A 19,939-nucleotide genomic window follows, 5' to 3' on the forward strand; every position below is an offset into this window, starting at 1 on the left:
ATGATAATGATATCGTGTGACCTGGCCGGCTCAGGTCTGGTGTCAGAGTTTCCAGGTCGCAACTGATCAATTTCAGGGCCTCTGAAATGACCTAACGACTGCTTTTTAGGCAACCGGGACCGATGGCTTAACGTGTCCATCCGAAACACGGGAGTGGCCGAGATAGATATCTTGCCCGGGCTGATATTTGATCCCGGGCTGTGAATCATAAAGCCAGCATCTGATCCACTCGACTACGGCCACTCCTACCTAATCATAATTCCTTGATCATTCAACAGTGACCAAGAGGTAATAATATATTGTAAACATATTACAGACTTTAACATAGTACAGACTCTTGAATCACTTAACTATTCATACAGTGTGATTAATATTATTCTATATAATTGTTTTTTGTTCTTTTGTATACATCTTAATGGAAATAAAAATTATTATTAAATTATTAATTATTATTATTACTAATAGTTGGTCGGACATATTATATCATGTCCAACACTTATGCTGAAGAAAAGCAAAATTACACACTAGACTATTTCATATGAAATAACCACTGTACTCCCCTTGTTCAAGTTGTAGAAGGTTCACACGTATGCGAGCAATGTCAAGAATGTGGAGGTATTAGAAGCACATACAATGAGGCTATTACGGCACATTCTTATACTTAGTAGGCTGTATGCTATTACAGTACTATTGGAATAGGCCCTTCTCTACCGACAACACATCATCAGTTTGTGTTTGAGTAATGTTTAGTGGGCATATTAAGATAGTGCAACGGTGTGGGAATAGAGTGCAAGCACAGCAGAAATGAGGCGAGACGACTCGAGATTCACTTCTACCTGTCAGCATTACGTCAATACTTCAACCAATTCAAGACAGTTCTCACACTGTACCTGTTATCAAAGGCGCCTGATGACCTGTACCTGCCACGCTCAGTTGAATTCGAGCAACGAGAAAATAAAAGATTGATAAATGCATTCAACGACAAGCAAATAGATCCTAAAAGCGTCCGATTCTCAAGCGAAATTCGCCGTTTATTATCGCCACTGACTTTAGACGTCGTTTTCTGGACGGTAATTTATTCTTGTACAGCGACTATTTGTCAGCTGGCACTCTTAACGGAAACAAAGTACAGTGTGCACGGAACTCACATGCCGCATTTAGTTTTCATCGTTTTCGACGCTCTGTCATTCTCATTTTCAATCTAGAATTGATTTACTATCATGTGTAAGAGAGAGAAAGACTGGGAAGGATGACTTAATACTGCCGCAGTAATCTCAGAGATGGACCGAAGCTCGGAAGACTGAAACGTTTATTACAAGTTCCATACAACAATCATAGAATCAAAAATGTTCATCATTTTACTTTCCATATCCTGATGTGTTGATACAGAGAAGGTGAGGGAGAGAATGATTTGAAACAGATTCAGAGAAGGTGAGGAAGAGAATAATTTCTACTCATTGAAAAATCCTAACGAGTTTTTACTGACAACTAGAAGCTCGAGTCGTTATCCGTTTGTACCAGATGTTATTTATCCATTACAATGAGTAAAATAACTTATGCAAATGCTATGTTCGACGATTACCCTCTATTGTTTTGATCAATTTACTTTCAATTGCTAATCATTTTCAGCGTTCTCCAGCCCACTAATGGAGCCACTAATCATGGATGAATAAAGCATTTCAAATTCTCGCCGAGAAAAAAATCATTATTATTTTCATCTTGGTCTGATAAAGTTCCAGTGAAGAAGTTGAAAAGTTAAGTTAGAGGTAAGTGAATTAGTAAATAGTCATAGTAAATTAGTCATACAAAAGATAATTGATTCAAGTAATTAATTGAAGTTATAATTGTAGTTTTCATAGGGAAGGGAGTTAATAATTATAGAGATGGTGAGGAAGAGGAGGGGTGGCTCAACCAGTGAGTACAGAATGTAATACTATTTATTCTATAGTATACATTCTATAATCACTGGACTCAACAGGTCAGAAAGACGTTGCTCTATGTTTCACTTGACAAATAATTGATTCCTGTAATCTGGAATAGCATGAGCAATTTTGTAAGCAACGTCGTGAGAGATTCGAAGAATCTCGAAATTGGAATAATTCCTATTATTAATTAGCAAGGCATATTTTGATTATGGTTGTTGTTGAGACCCACTGTATGGTAGCTAGCTATTGCATGCGGAGAGTGTAGAATTACACTCCATACCCTCTGTTTGCATGTTGTAGCTACAGTTACAGTGAAGTGAAGACTTCAATATATTAAAAAATCCATCATCACATCTAGCGAATACAGTTCATGGTGGTCCTTGTCTAGGCAAACTGAATGCCACCAACGTCGATTCTGACGTATTTGCTTACAATGTAGTCGTGGATTAATAAAAAAACATTGCTGATTGAATTTTCCGCGAATGGAGCGCAGTGAGTAATGTAAACATTCTATACTCACTGATCACGTCGATTTCTTCGAGCTCCGAGAACTTTTGAACTTTATATATAATTGTTTGAAACACTAGCCTACTCAATAAATGTTATTGACGACGAGATTTGGTTTCATATGGAATATAAACTAAGCCCCGTGGGTTGGAGAACTCGCTCAAAAACTGTGGTATTGTAATCTTTGAAACTCGCAAATTTTAATCATACAGAGTTGTTGGTGAAAATTATGCAAACAGCTAAATATTTATTTTTCAAGAATAATTATTATACAGTAGGTTTCATTGGGGATTCTATTTGAAATGAAAAATAAATCACTCTTCAAAAATTACTCAGTCGCTTCAACATCTTTGTCCCTCATATGAATTCAAAATCCTTTTTTTTAATGAGAAGGTTGTCGTCATGTGATACATGATTTTGATACTGAGCTCCAAGAGAAAATGAATGGCGAAAACTGCTCATTGATAATATCTCAACCCGTATCAGTTTGTTGATGTAAAAGTTGTAAATTATGTAGTATACCTGAAATCTTGTGTGAGCGCATGTCAGTGTGATAGCTCCCATATAAACTCAGCTGATGTTATGAATGAATGAATGAATGGAAAAACTGTTGTAATTGCATACAATGAATTCTCCAGCTGACTAAATGATAAATCACAACAAATTTTTACTTTCCTTGCCCTATTACCATAGGTAAGGAAAGTATTGCTTACCGAAAAAAATTAAGGTACCCCAATTTCTAAATTTCTATACGTTTCAAAGTCCAAAAAAGTGGTTTTTGGATTTTGGTCTGTATGTGTGTGTATGAGTGTATGTGCGTCTGTGTACACGATATCTCATTGACCGAGCGAAGTGAGGTCTAAGATTCAAGTCGACGGTTTGGCATTTCTCTTAATGTTTAAATGTTCGAATGTTTAAATGTTTATAGGTTTATATGTTTATATGTTTATATGTTATATGTTTATATGTATATGTTTATATGTTTATATGTTTATATGTTTATATGTTTATTGTTTATATGTTTATATGTTTATATGTTTATATGTTTATGTTTATATGTTTATATGTTTATATGTTTATTGTTTATATGTTTATAGTTTATATGTTTATATGTTTATGTTTATATGTTTATATGTTTATATGTTATATGTTATATGTTTATATGTTTATATGTTTATATGTTTATATGTTTATATGTTGCGCATTTACGGCGAAACGCGGTAATAGACTTTCATGAAATTTTGCATTTCAAGGATAATATAAAAGGAAAAAGGAGCCTCCTTCATACGTCAATATTAGAGTGAAAATCAGACTATAGAATTATTCATCATAATAATCAGCTGTCGAGTTGACTATAAATTGCATGACATGATGCATGCAATTCAATATCTCAATGTAACTTGGTAAAAAATTAGCAGCTGTGTAGACTATAAATTGCATGCCTCATTGCATGCCTCATTGAATGCAATTTTTATGCACTATTAAATAGGATGCAAAGTACTTATAACAGCTCGTCTGGGCGCCTAGATGTCTTCTGGTTTTCTCGCGCTAAATTCCGGAAAGCGTTATATGATAATTAAATCTTGTGTAAGCATGATCTGATCAAATAAATAGTTAGTGTATCAGTGTGGATGTGCTTATGGTTTGGGACGTCGTTATAACTGCGCGAGGTCTACTGTTCACAGAACTACTAGTCTCCCAATTAACGGAATGACTTGAAATTTAGAACTTAAGGTCCTTACACTGTAAGGATCCAACACGAACAATTTCGATCGAATGCAATTCAAGATGGCGGCTAAAATGGCGAAAATGTTTTCGAAAACGGCTCCAACGATTTTGATCAAAATTATACCTAAAAACGACATTGATAAGCTCTATCATCTGCCACAAGTCCCATACCTGTAAAATTTTCAGGAGCTCCGCCCCATCTATGCAAAGTTTGAATTAGATACCCAATTATCTGGCTTCAGATACAATTTAAACAAAAAATTTCAAGTGGAAAAGATTGAGCATAAAAATCTCTACAATTGATGTTCAGTAACATTTTCACCTAAAATTGAAAATAAGCTCGAAGTTCGAGAAAATAATATTATTGAATTGCAAACTGTTTGGCAACTGTTGATTCTATTAAATCATTCACTATGGAGAGATAGCAGGCTTCGTGTGTCTGCAGCGTTATTGTCCTGTCACCTGGCTTAGATCTTTGAATAGTAGACTTGAGATGCGCGTGAACACTAGCGTCAGTTGATAAGTTTTCATAACGGCAAGGAAAGTTGTGTGAGTGTTTCACACCAGATGTTTTTTATGCACAATCAATGTTATTTGTTATATCCTGAAAAAGGACGAATGAGTGTGTCAATTTTGTTGTCTCACTAGAAGATAATTTTTTTACTTTATCTGATTCAATTATTTCAATCATCTTGGATTTATAAGGTTATTTATCAAATAATTACTGCATATTTCTCTTGTATCATATGAATCACATTCAACATTGATAGAAAGTAGATCTAAAATAACGTAACTCGATGTAAACTTCAAAAAGTCATATTGAGCTTACTATGAAAATAGAATAAAATAAAATATTTATACCATGAACATTATTCGAATATTCGAGAATATAAGTTTTACCACAAGTACAACACTACATTATGTTCTATCTCATCCTGCTGAGGATAATTTTGAGTCTAATAACTGTGAGACCAATCGTGTTGAGTAGGATAAACGTCTTGGGAGGGATTATTAGGTGCAAAATGAGCCAGTAACAGCTTTATAATAGACTCTGAAATTGATGTCGGTTCTAATGTCTTCCGAGCCAAGATTTATGTTCCGGTACAAGTCTCACATGAAAGAGACATTGGACTAAACTGTTGAAAAATAATATTTTCCACCAGCACACCAAACCCTCATATTTCTGTTCTCTCTCTAGAGAAGAGGCCACCACAGATTAGCGTTTTTACAGAAGCTGGACTAATTCTCCGTTGACAGGTAGTTGGCTTTCATCCACTCATTCAATCAGTCTCTAAATTGGAGGGCGGTAGTTTCAAATATAACGGACTGCTGGTGGAAAGAGAGAGAGAGAGTTAAAAGAGACAAGAAGAGATAAAATAAAGAAGAGGAAAGAGAAGTGAGAGGAAAGGAAAGAAGAGGAGAAAGTAAAAAGAGAAGAGAGAGAAGAGAAGATGAGATAAAAAATAAAAGAGGAGAGAGATAAAAGGAGAGGAGAGTAAAGGAAAGAGAAAATTAATAAGAGAAGAGTGGAAGAGAGGGAGAAGCTATTTTTATGTTTGTGTTTGTAGCGACAGTTTGAGGGAGAAATAGGCCACTTATCCTTATGACATTAATCATCCTGAAAATGATCCACTCTCTACATTTCATGAGTCAAAAAAAATGTTTTGGGATGCCCAGGATAACTACAATGTTTGATTCTCATCAATTTCTTTTTAAATTTTAAGTGTAGATGAGCGAGACTCTTTATAAACGAACAATTATTATTGTTGATACTTCATGAAAATCACGACACTTGCATTGTTATTCCGGGATTTCTTCCCTTGTCCTGGAAGTGCCTGTTTTCGTCTTACCTTTTTCCAAAGTCCAAGTCCAACGGTTATTTGAATTAATTTGAGTACTTCACATTTAAAGAAAACAGCGTGGAAAAAATTAGAATCCGCATTTTTGTCCTAGTGTCTTAATTAATTATGGAACACCAATCCAAAAATATTATTAGAGCTATTACAAGCTACTAATTCTGAGAGCTTTCAAGTTCGTAGGCTTTCTACAGTATTGTCAATGCAATGGTCTGCCGTTTTAGAAATAATTGGTGGTATTCTAAATATTTATATTACTACCACACTGACTGGAAAATGAATAATCTGAGAACTTCAAACAATATTTATAAACATTCAATCTTCCTTCATTATCTCAATATAAATAGCGTTTTGACGGTTCCTAGTCTCTATTTCTACCATCTGGCAATCTTTGCTTATAAAATGAAAGATGATTGGATGACAGGTGTGGATGTTCATCAACAGGGGCTTAGTCAGAGTTGAACAGCACAGGACAGGGTTCTATAAGCACAACCCAAATTACATTGGCAAAAAAGTGTTCAACTGTTTACCCCAGAATATAAAAGCTGCCCAAACCCTAAACATTTCAAGACTAATCTAAAATGTTGGCTATTAGAGAAATGTTTTTATGAGTGGCGAAGTATCTTCGACCATTGAATATGTTGCATCAGTTATAAATGTTGTCTAGGTCTTAGATATAATAAGTTATTTGTGTTATGATGAGAGTTGTTCTATTATGTACAATTATTGTGTTTTGTGTATCAATATCTTGTTTTTTCTATTATTGTATGACTATTGTCGATATGATGCTCGTCACTATCCATGACATGTATAATAAACCAACCAATAATAAAACAACCAACCAAATATGTACTTTCGGTTAAAATACACATACACACACACGGCTACGTGATAAAAGTTCGATTGAAATTGATGAAAACAGACATTACTATAGTAGAATAATTATGACAAAGTTCGAATAGAAAGAAGATGAATTCAATAAGTGATGCAACACTCGTAGAACTACGAGAAAATTTTACTGAAGAGGAATAGATTTGTAAGGGCCGGATTGAGCGATTAGTTGAAGACTGCCAACCTCTGTCATCCATTAAATAAAAACTCATGTTTTCATAGAGAAATCGCACATAATCCCCATGCTTATTTTATGTTACTATGGATATCGCACTATGAACGAGCTAAATTATTGAACTCTGTAAGAAAATGAATGAACACAAGATCAAGTCAGTGTGTGAATTCAATCCAATGAAAATAAGGAAATTGATTGTTTTAATATGTATAGAAACTCACCATGAATGTGGGAGCTGGAGCAATCCGCGGTACGGGTGATGAACGGTTCTTCTTTGATTTTGAGAGGCTCATTGTCTTCAAGATCCTGCTGAAATCAAAGCGAATCATTTTTGAATTCGTTATAAAACTAGTTGAGACTAATTGGTATGAACGGTATTACATTCGACATTTATTGAAAACAAATTATATTAATCCATTTCTATCACTTTTCCTCAGTTCATTATGATGAAATTTAAACGAATCATGAAACTGTTTATAGTATCTGTCTATTTTCATTATAGTCGGATAAATTTCAATACTTACTAGTTATAAAACTAGTTGAGACTAATTGGTATGAACGGTATTACATTCAACATTTATTGGAAACAAACTATATTAATTCATTTCTATCACTTTTCCTCAGTTCATTATGATGAAATTTGAACGACTCATGAAACTGTTTATAGTATCTGTCTATTTTCATTATAGTCGGATAAATTTCAATACTTACTAGTTATAAAACTAGTTGAGACTAATTGGTATGAACGGTATTACATTCAACATTTATTGAAACAAACTATATTAATTCATTTCTATCACTTTTCCTCAGTTCATTATGATGAAATTTGAACGACTCATGAAACTGTTTATAGTATCTGTCTATTTTCATTATAGTCGGATAATTTTCAATATAAATTCAATATATAGAGACGAATAGACTTTCTCACAAACAGAAAATCCCAGGCCCGGTCGCTCAACAGCCGGTTAAATTTTAACCGTGATTAATATCACGAGAACCAATCAGAGAAGGCATTTTTGAGAGCACGGATTCTCTGATTGGTTCTCGTGGAATTAATCACGGTTAAAATATAACCGGCTGTTGTGCAACCGGCACTCAGTATTCGTATTATCCTCATGCATATAAGATGTGCGCTATTATAGATTGTAATTATCAAGTTTCCCAATGAATTAGTACTTGTAGAAATATTTATGTCTTAATTAGGAAGACATAGGCTACACTCGAGCATTATATCTTTCAGTAACGAATAAAAACATGGATACATCGATTGATCGGAGAAATCATCAAAATAGTTATTTGAGCAACTAGTGCGCAAAGTGACAGTTTACTGCACCGAAAGAAACGTTCACGCACGAGTAGGCGAGGGCGGAATGGTTTCTTGAGTGCAGCAGAGGAACTTTGCGCACGTATTTCACTTTAATTTTTTCCTAGAGTTACCATTGAATATGAGAAGTGGTTGATTATGGGTAAAATGATGACTGAAATCCATCAAATGTTTGTGTGTGTAATTTTGTTATTAATAACAACTTCAATTTATTTTAAACTTCATAATCCAATTGAACATTAATAATCGATAATTTATTCAAATTAAACATTAAATTAATCCAATAAATTTGAAAATTTGAATAATTTTGAGTAAATCTTAATTTCTAAATAATTTATCAACCAATCAATTTATGAATGAGAAAAATATTATTTTTGTAATAATGAATAATTAATAATATTTAAAATTTAATGAGTTCCAAATTTTATTTATTTGAAAATCAGAAAAAAATATAGATAGAATAAATTCGCATTCAAAATACATGCCAACAATGTCAACAGCTGATTGGGATGGCTGCAAGATAATACGCAAAGTATTAAGAGTACGCAAAGTAATACTTTGCACACTAGAGCGGAAAAGTGATTCTTTGCGTTCTGTAATCAATGCAGGAATGGTCACTTTTCAGGATAACTATAGGAAAAATACATTTTTATTCAATGAGAAAAACTCTTGCAATCATGATTTGCTAGCTAAGAGTTCAACCCTCATTCTATCACAAAACTATAATGGTATATTCAGGGATTTAGGGTCTACTTAGTTATCCCTATTATAATCTACTTCAACTAGTCTATTAGGTTTGGCACTAGGATTGGTGGCTGTGATTTCACTTCTTTGACTGAGAAGTTCAAGATTATGTGTATTGTAAAATGAACTTGTCAAAGATTCTTTGATGATCCATACAAACACTAATGTACTGTAAACAAAAAAATCTGGTGTGGCGCACTCACACAACTTTCATTGCCGTTATGAAAATTAATCACCTGTCGCTAGTGTTTACGCGCATCACTCAAATCTACTATTCAATGATTCAAGCCAGCTGGTGACAGGACAATAACGCTGGAGACACACCAGGTCTGCTATCTCTTCATAGTGAATGATTCAATAGAATAAACAGTTGCCAACAGTTTGCAATTGAATAATCACATTTTCTCGAATTCCGAGCTTATTTTAAATTTTAAGTGAAAATGTTACTGAACATTAATTGTAGAGATTTTCATGCTCAATCTTTTCCACTTGAAATTTTTTGTTTAAATTGTATCTGAAGCCTGATAATTTGGAATCTAAAATCGAACTTTGCTTGTCTGGAGCGGAGCTCCTGAAATTTTTACAGATATGGAACTTGTGGCAATTGATTTTACGTGGCAATATTACGTATAAATTTGATCAAAATCGTTGGAGCCATTTTTGAGAAAATCTTGAAAACCCCGTTTTTGACAACATTTTCGCCATTTTAGCCACCATCTTGTATTTCATTTGATCGAAATTGTTCGTGTCGGATCCTTATAGTATAAGGACCTTAAGTTCCAAATTTCAAATTATTCCGCTAATTGGGAGATGAGATATCGTGTACACAGACGCACATACACTCATACACACACATACACACACACACACACACACACACACCACACACACACACACACACACACACACCACACACACACACACACAAATATCAAAAACCACTTTTTTGGACTCAGGGGACCTTGAAACGTATGGAAATTTGTAAATTGGGGTACCTTAATTTTTTTCGGAAAGCAATACTTTCCTTACCTATGGTAATGGGGCAAGGAAAGTAAAAATGTTAAATTATCGTTCAATAGCCAACCAATTATTACGAAATTCTTGAGTGTGTATTTTTGTATTAATATAATACCACCATATTCATGTCTCGTATCATACATGCAACTCATAGAATGAATGGAAATTATAACAAATTATCTATAATATAATATAGGAAAGAATTGGCTTCTACACGTACGGAATAGGTAGTTCACGAATGACGCATCATCACGTCTGAACTACTAGACTGATTAACTTGAAATTTTGCATATTGATTCTTAATTTACCGTGGATGGTTATAGGCGTACTTTAAGGTTTTCAGGTTGTCAAGTTTTTAACTAGTTCCTTGCGGAGCACGGGTTACCTGCTAGTATAAAAATGATTTTAATGAATTGAGATTAGAAATGATAATGATAATTATTATTTTATAATAAAAATTATTTGATAAACTCACCGAGTCTGGTAGCAGATGAGACACCATGACGTCTTATGATGACTGAAATTTGACGCTTCACTTTTACACAATGTTCGAAGCCACAGTTACAGCTCACTCCAACCACTCCAAAATACTCTACAAGTTCTTACAGGAAATGAAACTGATCAATAATTATCTGGTATCAGAGTTCGATTGTAATTTTAGAATGCTGTAATATAATAAAGCATCATCATTTAAGGGAAATTCACTCAACTTACGGTATGAAAAATTTGAAAGAATTTATAATTATACCGGACTCTTATGCAATAAAACGTTTGAAATATTATTTGCTGATAATCCGGATTACATTAATATGATAATAGAGCAGATAAGATTAATGTACTGGATAAAACTCCTTAAATTGATTGAGAAATTCATAGATTATAATTGTTCGTAGCATTCATGATAAAGCTTACTACTTATTAGCCCAACTTTAAGCAGAAGCCCTACATTCTACGTAGCAAAAATAGAATATCACAGTTCAAAGTTATTATGCCTTGATCAAGCAAAATGCTAAAGAAATATCTCCATTTGAATTTTAGTTACTTTCCTCCTCCAGTCTGAGTCAACTATATTGATTGAGAAATTCATTTATAAATAATTATTCGTAGCATTCATGATAAAGCTTACTCATTAGCCCAACTTTAAGCATAAGCCCCACATTTGAAGTAGAAAAAGTAGATTATGCCTCGATCAAGAGAAATGCCAAAGAAATATCTTCATTTAAATTCTTTCCTCCTCCAGTCTGAGTCAATTAGGTCTATTGATATTGTCTATTTGACTAGCGAACCAATTAGCCTTACGAAGTGCCTGTCAAATAGCTTTGCATTTAATAAGGTAGTTACTATTAAGGACCGTATTTATGAAATTTTTTATAACGTTTTTGTACGTTCAGCCAAGCAACCAATAAAATTATAATCACAACCGTTGCAACAGCTAATATATTTCTTCTAGAATTGTTCTGATTGGTTCAACAAAGCGTGTTTTCATTGGAACGTTTTAAGAAGACGGCTCCAAGACCAAAACTGCTTGATTCAAGAAGTTATTCCGTGTCATTATTAGTCATTGTTGACCGTTCTCTGGAATCCTCTCCTCATGATTTGATATTTGAGCCACCCCCTCCCCCCAAGAATTTTTAAGAACGCAGTCTCCATCCAATTCCAACCCCTGGGCATCCTAGACTATTAGATGAATATTTTTTAATCCTCGTATATCACTAGTAGTATTAGTATTCACTATAGTATTAGTACTTCACTAGCACCAGTTGTATCCTGAATCGCCAGGATAATATTATTGTAATATCGGGGCACCGAGCTTTGCTCGTTAGGCTATTTATTTATTGATAAACAGAACTCAATTCTTTAAAATGATTGGGGAAGGACCAACAGGCACAGCCCAAAACTGTTTCTTCCCTGAATTTTGATTTATACACTATAATATTCCAAAAAGTAGGTTATGTTCCATACACTTGATTTCTGATGAAATTTTCAGTCCAAATATTTTAAAACATAAAAGTTCTAATTTAGATTGTTTACATTCCTAATTGAATAGCAAAATAACACTCACTAATCACTTGGAACTGTAAAATAATGATAAACTTTGAATATTATGATATATACCATCTCATGTCAACAAATCGGATTACTGTATTTTGATCAAGACAATTAAAATTTATAGATTTCTCGCGAGATATTATGGTGAGCTAATTGATTACACAGCTGATCTCCCACACAGGCACACGCATCATCTGTTATCGACAGACGACGAAATCATCATCTGTTTTTCCAAGGATGAATTATCCTTTTCATGTCCTTCAGCGAGATTTCACAGGGATGAGACCTAGTGCAATCGAATTTTGATATCATAAACCTACTATATTCCAAATTTCGTGAAAGTCGTTAGAGCCGTTTTCGAGATCCGTTGAACATAAATAACCATCTAACCAGATATAAGAATAGAAAAATATAAACAGATATACAGAAATTGCTTGCTTAATATAATAGGATTTCTGAATGTAAGTACACGTGAAAAAATGAATAATGGGCTGCCATAGCCTTGCAACTCCCATCAATAAATTATTCTTTTTGACCAAGGAAGAATAGTTGCAATGACGGTGTACTAGAGCAGCTTACAAAATTGTGACGAAATCAGTATATAAAATCATTCTAAACGCGATTGGCCCAATTAGGCTGATTGTGATTACAATTGTATTAGCAATACAATCTGCCTCCCACATTTCTCAAGCAATAGCCTATTCCTAGTCTTCTAAGCTGTGTCAGCATTTATGGAAATCGTAGATTTAAAAATAGAAGTAGACCACCATGGTGAAATGAAAACATTGGTGGCCTATATTGAGTAATGTTGAACGATTACTGAGTTCTTGGTAGTTGCCAATATAATTGTTCAAAATGGTACCTACTGTAATCATCATCAGCCTTCAAAAATGTTATTAGTTTGCATGTTCAATGATTTGTATATAGGATGAAAAATTATTTCCTCAAATCCAGATAGAAGAGTCATTCAATAAGATAATAATTATTAAGATCTACATCCAATATTTTTTATTGATATTACAGTTTTTAGAACAGAATCTATGTAGGAATTGACAAAAATAAGTCTTATCTTCTGTTAATTTTTTCAAAGATAGGGGAATATATGGAGATTAATTCTCATTATAACTAATTATATTTATATCTTAATTATATTATATCACATTATATTATATTTATATTATTATATCTGGTGATTCATGGATAACGAGTTTTTATTCAAAAATATTTTCATATTAAATATTATATTTACTTTTTTGCAATAATCATTCCATATTCTTGAATGTCTTACACGTCAAATATCTATATATCTAACTATATCTCAAATTTCGAAGAAGAGTGTAGGATGGTAATATGTCAATTGGAAAATGAGTGAATTCTTCAAGCCTATTTTTATTCAACGCCTAAGTTGAATTCTATTATTGATTCCATCATTATTACGCCTATAGTACGATTAAAAAATTGAATTTGTTTCGTATAATAAGGATCAATACGTAATTGTCGTTCATTGACATCACAGATCCAAAAGTAATAGAGGAATAAATAAATATAGATGGTTTTTGAAATTGAAAATACAAATACCGGTATTCAAAACGAAAAATAAAATGACAACTTGAAATGTGTGTGTTAAAGCTACTAAATTGGATTGAATTAAATAAAAATATTCTTATCGTGATATACCCAATGTAAATATTTAAATTCAATTCAAATTTATTAGCCATAAATACGATCTTACTGGTTGCATTAAACTTGTATCAATTTCATGTTCCATCAATGCACTACTTCGATTATTAGAGACTAAAAATTTGTTGAAATCAATAAGGTCAGTGGATTATTTACAATCTTTCTCTTTCTATTCGTTCCAATTCATGATTCATCTATGACGTGGGAATAGTGTTCATGACACTGAATAAAATTAGGCTTTGCAATTTACGTTAATAATGTTCAATGATGATTGATATAGATTCGCCTCTTGAATGAAAATAAGAATTGACTCGAGATTTTTTTTAAAGCTCTTGATGCTACAATAATAATATTGTTATAATAATTCTGCTAATGATAATCTTGTTATTGATAATAGCTTTTGTAATAATAATAAAGGTGTCATAATAATGTTGCTCTACAATTGGTTTACCACCGTAAAAATCAATACAGTCTGATGATTTATGATATAAATTATTATAATATCTACATTTGATATTTTGATGAATAATATACAGGATCGTTAATGGAATGAAATTTTAATTGCCGAAAAAGCTTGTACTGAGTCATAATGACGATGAATCAGACAAATGTTATTAAAAACATTGGACAAATCACAAGTAGGCCTCTAGAATAAGTTCTAAAGAATGGTTCTATCATTGGCCAAGGAGTAGTACCAAAACCATAGTTTTTCAAAATACACATACAGTAGATTTTCAGTAATATTGTAGCTTTCTATACTTTTAAAATTGTTGGTAAAATTTTTAGAGCTTCTTTCAGACAAATCCAGTCCCTAGCTACAGCCTAGGGCGCGGTTGAATTAGAGCGCTAAGCTTTGAATATAAGAATAAAACAAGGCGGAAAACTTTTCAATAAAAACTATGGAATAGGACATCACCTTTTTCCATACTATTGATTGTTTCAGAACATATCTCCTCAATTCATCAATGGGTTTTATAAGTTGGGGTAGTTAGTGGGTTGGCTTCACCAAGTATAATACTGTATTCAATTTTGAACACATCATATGTATATATTATCTCGATTGTCAAAAGGAAGACATTCACTATTGAAAGAATCGTACAAAAATTGGGAGATTCAAACATATTATAGAAAAAGGAATAGAATAATAATCCAAGAAGCTTTCCTTATAAATCATTGAATGATTTGTTTATTCCGTATTTTGAAAATATTGCAAACAGTTAATAAAGAAAGTTTCATACTCAATAAACGTTTGTAAAGCAAAACCAAAATTCTAGATCGGTTAATACCATGGAGATAGCGTAAGGTGGTATCAGTTGTCTCTGTTAATAATCTCCCGAGAGTAACCTACCCCTTATTTCCCGCATCCCGCTCAACACAGATTCATCCCATTATCATCAGCATTATTATGTCTATCTATCATCGATCATCTATCTCCTTCTTCAAGATTGCTAGTACAGTTCTATGGTATAGTTCTACAGGTGAGTTTCTGGAATCTAAATAATCCTAAGATTCAAAATCATGCTGTTCTGTTTTTAATTTTGGCTCCTTCACATTTTTAGCTATAAAGAGGTCCACGTTATAATGACAGTGGATGAAGATAGAAGAATAGCGATGCCGATTCTCTGCATTAATTAATTATATTTCTTTTCTGTCAAAAACATAATTGGCATCGTTGTGAACCTAGAAAAGGATAGTACCACTGGCTTTGTCGAATGATAGACAAGGATAGCAAAACCAAAGTTGATCAAATACTGTCATTATAACGTGGACCTCACTATAGCGTACTGTACTTATGAAAACCCAAAATGTTACAAATGTTTCCGCGATAGGACTCCTGGAAACACCAGAGCTCTTTGTATAACGTGTTATATCATCCAACATAATTTGAACATTTGATTGTTCCATTCTTCCTATAATTATGATTGGCGCTATCACATATAAGGATGACTATTATATTAAGAAAAAATTGAGGACTAATTTTATTCAATGAACGCAATTAGAATTCCTAAACAATCGCTAGAATCGCAAAACTCAGTGACAATGAATAAAACTCTAAAACAATAATTATTAACATCAATAAATAAGAAACACCAACCAACGCTGTGAAAACGGCACATTGGGTTAGATGAAGAAAATGGAATAAAAAACACAAACATTTTGAATAGCTTGAGCTTATAATTTGATTGTGAAGATATATTAGTAATAAGTATATCGTAAAATAATAAAATAAACTAATTAATGAGAGTTTCCATCGAAATGGAAAATCTATAATATTCATTTATGATAGGCTACTGATGATTCACACACAATACATTGGAATGATTGAGGTAAGACAGGTGCAGTCCAAAACATACAAACACAGTGTAGTAGAAGAGACAATTACGGTTACAAGTAAAACAATTAAACAGTATCTTTACTCTATGGTAATAGTTTAAATAACCGGTTTTCTATTATTCATAGATTTCACGATTCTCTTGTATGTGCATGTATGTATGTCCATACTGTTTATTCTACAAAACATATTCCCTTCAATGAGATGCTTTATTATTCTAGAAATAATATCATGTATCAAACTATTTTATCTACGAACCATTTAAGTTGAGTTTGACACAATGAAGAGTTTCCTCAGAGCACCGATTTGCACACCTGACACTAGAACTACGGCAAACAACACACGGCTGACGCCGGGAGAAAACTGAGAGTAGACTGAAGTGAAGAAGAGAAGCCCATCATGCCAACAGACAACCGAACGCCATCAACTGCTCTACTGCGCATGCGCACAGCTAATGGGATTCACCCTCATTGGTGGGCCGCCGTTTCGTAGAACGGGCGCATTGGTCGCCTGTTATCAGAGTGAATGGGGTGCCATGATGCGCCTGGGGGGTCCGTCCAAATGGGAGGAGTGTCAAAGAAGTGTGGGGGTCATTAGATAGAACTGTAGGTAGCTGTGGAAGATTGCAGTTTCATTATCAGTGAGAGCTGAGAGAGTATTTATTATCTTTGATTATGGATATATATCCATATGTATTCTTCGTTATGTATCCATAATCAAATGAATTATAGGTTAAAGATTATCTTTTTCTTAAAGATATCATTGTCTCTGGTATTATCTTCCTGAACTTATGAAAATTTTTAGATCTTTTTCATTGTTTCTTCATAAGGACGTATATTGGAAAGTTATTAACGTGGAAGAGCTTGTTACTGTCTTGGAAAAATTGGTGACTCCATGTCTCCATGACTCCATGACTCTCCTGACGTGGAGTCAGGAGAGTTTGTGATAGAAGGATGTAAAACAACATAAAGCACTCTTTCTTTTTTCTCTCAAATTATTATTTTTTCATTCGTCATTCCGTGCTCTTATCATTTATAGATTTATCACTAATAATCTAATGATATAAATTGAATAACAAAATAACACTCACTAATCACTTGAAACTGTAAAATAATGATTAACTTTGAATATTATGATATACTCTCATTATTTAGAGTGATGAACCATGTCATGTCAACAAATCAGATTATTTTTGAGTCTATTGAAATTTTTAGATAATATTTCTCGCGAGATACGGTAAGCTGTTTGAATAATTACACAGCTGATCTCCCACGCATCTTCTGATATCGACAGACGACGAAATCTGTTCTTCCAAGGATGAATTATCATTTTAATGTCCTTCAGCGAGTTTTTCCAGAGATGAGACCTAGTGCAATCGAATCTTTATATTATAAACTTGTTCTGAATTTCGTGAGAATCGTTGGAGCCGTTTTCGAGATCCGGTGATATATAAACATCTAAACATATAAACAGAAATTGCTCGTTTAATAGTATAGGATATATATCATTACAATCTAGTATTATATGGATAATTCAAACATCGAATTAGACCAAATAATATTGAATGAAGAGTGAAGGAGCAAAAAGTATATCATTCATGTTAAAAGTGGAAAATAGCAAAAAGTGGATGAAATTTGAATTTCAATACTGAATTATTCTGACTTATCTGAGTTGACTTTACATTGACTTATCTGAGTTGTTGTTTCTTGACTCAGTCAAGCACAGAAAACTTATTAAATGAGTCTAGAGAACGACTGGAATGAGAGAACCAAAATGAGAATCAAGTAAAGTTATGAGAGAATGAGTAGAGAGAGAGAATTAGTAAAGAATGAGAGTTAGGTAGTTTATTTGAAAGCAGAATTCAGAATAAAAGACATGAATAAGATGATTACGGTATTTATATTGAGGATTTATCAGTTGTCCCCTAAAGTTTTCAAATTCAAATGAAATTTCATTTCTGAGGTTAATTTGACCAATCATTGAGAACTATTGTACACAATAAATGCCAAACTTTCATAATGCATTGAGACAACTCTGCTAGCTTAGTGTGAAATCAAAGTATCTAAAAACTACAATAATTCAAGGAGCTTAATTACAGGCATAATATTAATTACACTATATTTATTTCATAAATCTCAAGTAGAAGGTGTCAACATTGAAATCATACGAAAGTAATGAAACATATTCCATCCTCAACATAGTCTTTATCAAAGGTGGGCTTAACATTACTATGATATGACACAATAACAAATTTCTCAAAGAGTTATATTGGGAAGTTTTGTTGTATATTTGAAAATTTCAGTATTCATCAAACCTCTCAGCTCTCCTGGATATACTCCACTACGTTAAACAGAAAATGATAAAGGATTAATCAGATTAATCGCTACGCTCGCCTAGCTACTGGAAATGAAAATATGGTGTGATAAAATATTCTGAAACATTCCTATCTCCCCCAAGCAATGTGGTCAATAAGTCATCAATGATCCCATAGCCAATAAAAAATTTGGAATTTTCTGGGGAAGTGTGAAGTAGTTCTCGGATAAGCTGCAAAAACGCATTGGAAACTTCTACACATTGGAATTTCCACGTTACACCGGATCGTTTTTAAAACAGTTTCCCAACGTGTTAGATGAACATTTGCATAGAATCTCAACTTTTCGGTTAATATCAAATCTAACAATGAGAGTTGTCAACAATGAGAATATTGTCAACAATGGGGGCTCAGATACAGAAGATTCTTCTAATGACAAGCTAATCAATACGAGAGCAGAGTCTTTGTTGTCATGACAGCAACCAATGAGAGTTGAGTAAGAGGGAATTCACAATCACAATCCAACCAATGAGAGAAAAGCGATTTCGCACAACAGCCAATCGAATTTGAGTAAAGAGGAATGTAACCAATTAAAAGGTAGCCAATGAGAGAGCAACGATTTCGTTATTATGGCAACAACCGATTTTCATTGAGTCATTGAGTAGAGGGGAAGTGACCAATTACAAGCTAATCAAAGAGAACAACGATTACGTCGATATCTATAAGGTTTGGATACAACTAACTTTGAAATAACAATAATCATAACATTAAAATTATTTGCTTCAGGAATGTATGATAATTTTATTGGATATAATATGGTGATTATAATTTTATTGAGTTATACCAATGGAGTTGTAGAAAATTGGGCTGAATTGCAAGTACCAGAAGTATGAAAAATATTAATTGTTTCCTTCAAAAACAAAAAATATGGAATGCAAACAAATTTTAAACGAGTTCCTATAAATGAAATCGGGAATGACAAGCAACCCTGCTTCAACAAGATTACAAATTACAATATTATTTATAGTCAGTTGAAGTAACAAAATGATTTTTGATTTATCTGAAATTTTTGATAGAAGGTTGTTGTTAATGAATAGAGATCACAGAATTTATTCTAAACAAGAAATAAATTTTTATAAACACTCCTCACTCACTACTGGATCGAAACGGGTCGATTGAAAGAAGTGGAAGAGTTAGAAATTACAGTATTTGATTCGTACAGTTAGAAGAAAATATGGAAACTAGGTAACTTTTCATTTCTGTAAAAGAGAATTGAAATTTTATGATTGGAGAATCACAGTATACTACTATATTACAGAGAATAATATTTAAAAATTTAACAAAATTATAGAAGAGAAAACAGGTATAAAATTTATCTTATTAACTATGACTATTGAGTC

The 19,939-nt window shown here is 33.0% G+C and overlaps 1 protein-coding gene across 13 annotated transcripts in view; it reads right to left on the bottom strand.

The window, feature by feature from the left end:
- Positions 1-16,706, bottom strand: part of LOC111055631 (forkhead box protein D1) — a 68,132-nt gene extending 51,426 nt beyond the window's left edge. The window contains exons 1-3 of one of the 13 annotated variants that reach the window (XM_039423178.1): positions 16,487-16,706; positions 10,643-10,784; positions 7,304-7,391 (exon numbers count right to left, since the gene is read on the bottom strand). In XM_039423178.1, the coding sequence (XP_039279112.1) occupies positions 7,304-7,391; positions 10,643-10,669 (115 nt within the window). In that variant the 5' untranslated portion in view covers positions 10,670-10,784; positions 16,487-16,706. Of the gene's footprint in view, positions 1-7,303; positions 7,392-10,642; positions 10,833-16,486 lie in introns of all 13 variants that reach the window. The other 12 variants (XM_039423177.1, XM_039423173.1, XM_039423171.1 and 9 more) reach the window with 12 other exon arrangements.
- Between the last annotated feature and the right edge of the window lie 3,233 nt (positions 16,707-19,939).

Source organism: Nilaparvata lugens, chromosome 3 (assembly GCF_014356525.2).
Source record: "Nilaparvata lugens isolate BPH chromosome 3, ASM1435652v1, whole genome shotgun sequence".
NCBI classification, from domain to species: Eukaryota; Metazoa; Arthropoda; class Insecta; order Hemiptera; family Delphacidae; genus Nilaparvata; species Nilaparvata lugens.